This window comes from Cyprinus carpio, chromosome B20 (genome assembly GCF_018340385.1).
Source record: "Cyprinus carpio isolate SPL01 chromosome B20, ASM1834038v1, whole genome shotgun sequence".
Classification (NCBI taxonomy): Eukaryota; Metazoa; Chordata; class Actinopteri; order Cypriniformes; family Cyprinidae; genus Cyprinus; species Cyprinus carpio.
In genome coordinates, this window is record NC_056616.1 from 12,462,816 (window position 1) to 12,467,373 (window position 4,558).

The window sequence follows — 4,558 nt, forward strand, 5'->3', positions numbered from 1 at the left end:
ATGCATTCACATATGCTAATGCTATAACAAAAAATCCAACTCACAACTTAGGCTATAATAACTAGGCTAACTAAATAATAATAATAATAATAATAATAATAATAATAATAATAATAATTGACAGAATAAAAAATTTTAGCTTATCAGCAAAATGGTTGGCCTATCGGAAATAGGCTAAACATGACTTTGGTTTAGGCTATTGGTAATTGACGAGAATAAGTCTGTTTGATTACTTTGAGCATCAAAGTTTTATTAGCGGTAATTCACTATCGGCGCACATGCTCTAAAAGTAGGATCGTTTAACACCGAAAATGACCAGACTGAAATGACCAAGCAAATAAAAATCCGATTCTATAAGAGCAACAATTTAATGCGTAAACACCTTAGAAAACCTGGGAGGTAAAATGTTTCACCATAAAGTCCTTTTCAAAATTACCAAAGAGTGTGAATATCATTTGGACACATATTTGCTTGAGGCAATCGGTTACAAAAGTTGTTTTAATACAGATAGTATTTTTTTCGCGTTTGCCCCCACTTTGCTCTCACAAAAAGATAAATAGGCTAGCCTACATTTTAAAAGATAAAGCATTCCATGAATCCCACGATTCCGGGCTGATGTAACAGCCTCCAAATAAAAAATAAAACAAAATAAAAACACGGCCTCTGATACGTTAAGGCAGGCACTAATGTGCTTGTTTATCTTGCTGATTGTCTGTCTCGATTTCCTTCGTATGTGTTAATGTTCTCATAGTCTTCCCGTATAGCCCGCGGGCCGGTTCATGGTGCGATGTTAGATGTCACATTCGCTGTCACTTGAAGTGATGGAGATAGCCGACGCTGCGGCTTTGCTCGACAGGCTCGCTTCGGGGCTCGACGCGTTCCCCAGTCGGTCTACAGCACCATCCTCTCCAGTTAGAGACCGAACCGAGCCATTAGACAACACCTGCTGTTGTAACCTTTAAAAAGAAGAAGGCTGGGGTTTAGATGAAGGGTTTTCTATTAAAACTAGCCTAGGCTAAATAAAATCGGTGATTAATAACAGTAGATTTTTCTGCATTTGTTATAATAAAAGCGTGCAATGAATGCAAGAACACATAAACTACTTTGGAAATAAATGAAAATAGCGTACTGTAAACGTTATGCATGAAATCTATGACCATATTATGAAATGATGCCCTGCTTATTCCAGGCTCCAGGTTTAGCCTACTAACGGAATGCCCCGGAAGAGCACGACGTGGGAGAGCATCTGTAGAGCCAGTGCGCGTTTAGCCTACATCGGTTATCTGGGCTTTGTTTAATAAAATGAATGGCAATGTAGAAACATTTATTCTTAGTTTATTAGTCTAAACAAGTTTTAATCAAAAAAATAGAATGATTTTAAAATATCAGTTTTAACAGTTTAAAAATATAGCCCAATTTTAACGATGTTACTGTCAGCTTTTACATTTAAAGTTAAAACACAATTAGAACATAATCTGACAGAGGTAAATTATTATTATTATTATTATTATTATTATTATTATTATTATTATTATTATTACTATTTGTGAGTAACGGTCCTTGTTCGAATCACTCCAGCAAACACCTTGCATAACAAAAAGCCTATTGACATCACGGTAGATTTTCTTCAATTCACAGCTTAACTGTCGGAACCAAGCGAAATTGGTTATCGGGCTAAAATTAAAAAGGCCATACTTTAATATATTAAGCAGTTTTTAGTCATGGTTAATTGTTATTTGGCATATCGAAAATGACTTTTACTCAGTGATGCAGACTAGGCCCAAGCCATAATAAACACAAAAGCTAGCCACTGATTTTTGGTCAAAAGTGAAGTATTTTTTATACGTGTGACGGCCCCTTTTGACCTGTTTTTTCTGTCTTTTCTTTTTCTTTATTTTAGTGAAAATGAAATTAAAAAAAAAAATGTCTAGCAAATTTCGGCTTTAATCAGAATAAAACACATTGCTCCGGTTAAGCTACAGTTACAAATAATAACCGGTCACATCTGTAGATTAATCTATCTATATATAGGCTATATATATATATATATATATATATATATATATATATATATATATATATATATATATATATATAATTATTTTTTTTTTTTTTTTTTTTTTTTTTTTGCTCACTATAAGCCCCATGATTGAAATCGGGGAAAAACACACCTGTTTTTAGCGGCCGCCGCTCTGTCCCTTTGTCTCCGATTTTTAAACCAGTTCCCCACTTGAGTGGGAGTGAGTCCCGTAGCTTGTGCAAGCTCTCTCTTTTTACTCGGATTCGGATAAGGATCCTGGAGGTACCATTCTCGAAGTAAATGCCGGGTCCTTTCTTTAAAGCAGTGCGTCTTTTGTTCCCCATCCCAAATTGTTTTAGGCAGAGGGAACTTCTTCCGTACCCGGTATTTGTCCACTGGCCCCAGCGGGCGGCCTCGGAGCTTCTCTGCCTCCTGGTAGTGTGACTCCAGCCAAAGTGCTTGCAGTTTGGAATGGGACTCTTTGGTGAACTTGTGGTTCTCCAGAATGTGGTAAAGCTCACGGAAATTCCCAGTGTGGAAGGCTACGATAGCCCGAGCCCTTAGCACAGACTCATTTCTGTTGAGTACCTCGCAGGCAGCGGGCGCGACGGGCAGCGACCACAGGAAACGGCCGAGACGCTCGATGTCTCCGCTCTCTTCCAAAGTCTCGCATACCCCCGCTACCTGCTGGGGACTAAAATTCAAGATTGGCAACTGAAACATGAAGGCTTCTGTTTCCCCCTCGGAGTCCTCTCTACCTCAAGCACAGCTTCGTGCTTTATGTGACTTGTATCTGTCTCCCCCAGTCAAATCCAGACAAAAAGGCAATCCCAGGGTCAGCAGACGAACGTAGACGATGCAGAGAAATGGAGATGTCGCTCTATCGGTCTGAGGCTGCCTCGGTTGGAGACACCGAGCGTTCGAGGGCACGAGATTATAGCACAAGAATGAAGATGTGTTTTGAGGAGGGAAAAGAGGTGCTGCCCGCTTCTGTTTTTCTATTGGATTTGGCAGATTGGTTGCGTAGTTTCCACCGACTCCTGTCAATCACTGTCAAGCGTGCCAATCACGCGGAACTGAGCTCGAGTAGATTTCAGCACCTCCCAGACATCGACAGCGCCTTTTAGAAAGTAAACATCAGCGACCTCTGCTTTTACCGAATCCCCGCCGGTTAATTGTGCTCGATTGCGTGATTTACGCACATTTTTAAGTGAAGCTTATGCGACCTAAACTAGTTTCTGTGAATTTTTTAAACCCTAATGGAATGCTTTCCATTACCATTCACGAAATGCTATATTTAAGCTGTCACTCGTCGGCGTTTTTATAGTCTTAACGCAGGAGAAGACGTGATTGGCTTTTTTTTTTTCGTTCCGAATACGCGAGCGCAGACGTAGACTATACGAAGCGTATTGCGACGCGCGAATGGTTCTGATTGAAACGACAAATGACATTAAATAAGATCATCCGTTTGTTGTGTGGAATTTCAGAGAAGAAATCAGTCGTCAGCCTCGGAGTCTCGCTTGTGAAGAATAACGGCCGCTGACACAAAAAGGAAACAAATTAAGAAAGATTCGTTCAGTTACGCATTCAACGACATGAGCTTGTAGACATCTGACAGCTCAGCGTAACAGTCATTGGCCTGTCAAATTTAATATCGCGCTGTTTAGAATGAAACGAGTCTTAACTGGACAAACCATTCCGCCTTCCAGCTGCACGTGGACACGAGTCTGCTGATCTTTGGTTACCAGCAGGCTAAAGACTCTATTAACAGCTTATAAGCAGCTTTAATCGACCATTTCAAATATAATCAGCAAAAACAAATATTTTAAGCAAATATTTTCGTCCTAGGTATTTTAATTGCTTATTTATTTATTTTATTTAGATTTTTAAACTACAGTGTTCTCATAGCTTTCACAGGCCTTTGCATCAATTAAATATTTTGAGCTCATTTGGGAATTGATAAGGATTTGAGAGGGGTATCAATGAACAAACCTGTCACCCATGCGGTTTGTGGAGATGCCATATCATATAAAAACTGTGGTATAGTATCAGCTACAGCTCGCAATAAATAAGAAGACGGATGGATAACGCAGATGGTTTGAAGTGTCGGGTCAGATTATTTCACGGCTGGCTTCGATGGAAAGTTCATTCTGACGGAAAACCCCTGATATTATTTTCACAGACCCACACAGTTCATTTGAAGAAAACCCTTCGGGCCCTTTCTGCATGATGTATGAGCTGCCCGTAGCTCTGATTATAGAACTACCGTCTGTGTACTGAAAGCTGCTCATTTTCATGCACTGCAGTCATGTCACGGAGACTGATCCTTCTTTACACCATCAAGATCTAGATTTGCCCCATTACCTCGAACACAATTTAACCTGCACACCATTAACAGAAAGTTATTTCTCAAAACAAAATAATATTAGTTATTTGAAACAAAATAATAATAATAATAATAATAATAATAATAATAATAATAATGCAAATCAAACAATAATTTAGGTAATAGTTCATAATAAAAGGCATGTAAGGGCA

The 4,558-nt window shown here is 39.0% G+C and overlaps 1 protein-coding gene across 1 annotated transcript; it reads right to left on the minus strand.

The window, feature by feature from the left end:
• Nucleotides 1-232: 232 nt before the first annotated feature.
• six6b (SIX homeobox 6b) lies at nucleotides 233-3,655 on the minus strand. Its single transcript, XM_042747062.1, has 2 exons — nucleotides 2,172-3,655; nucleotides 233-956 (listed from the first exon to the last, which is right to left on the minus strand). The coding sequence occupies exons 1-2, from the start codon at nucleotides 2,741-2,743 to the stop codon at nucleotides 791-793; spliced, it is 738 nt and encodes a 245-aa protein (XP_042602996.1). The 5' UTR covers nucleotides 2,744-3,655; the 3' UTR covers nucleotides 233-790.
• Nucleotides 3,656-4,558: the final 903 nt, after the last annotated feature.

Bases quoted from the DNA above. Each gene is read 5' to 3' on its own strand.
- six6b (XM_042747062.1), bottom strand. From the start codon at position 2,743: ATGTTTCAGTTGCCAATCTTGAATTTTAGTCCCCAGCAGGTAGCGGGG. The intron at 957-2,171 runs GTGTGTTTTTCC...TTCTTTTTAAAG, and splicing joins GCGGCGGCCGCTAAAAACAG to GTTACAACAGCAGGTGTTGT.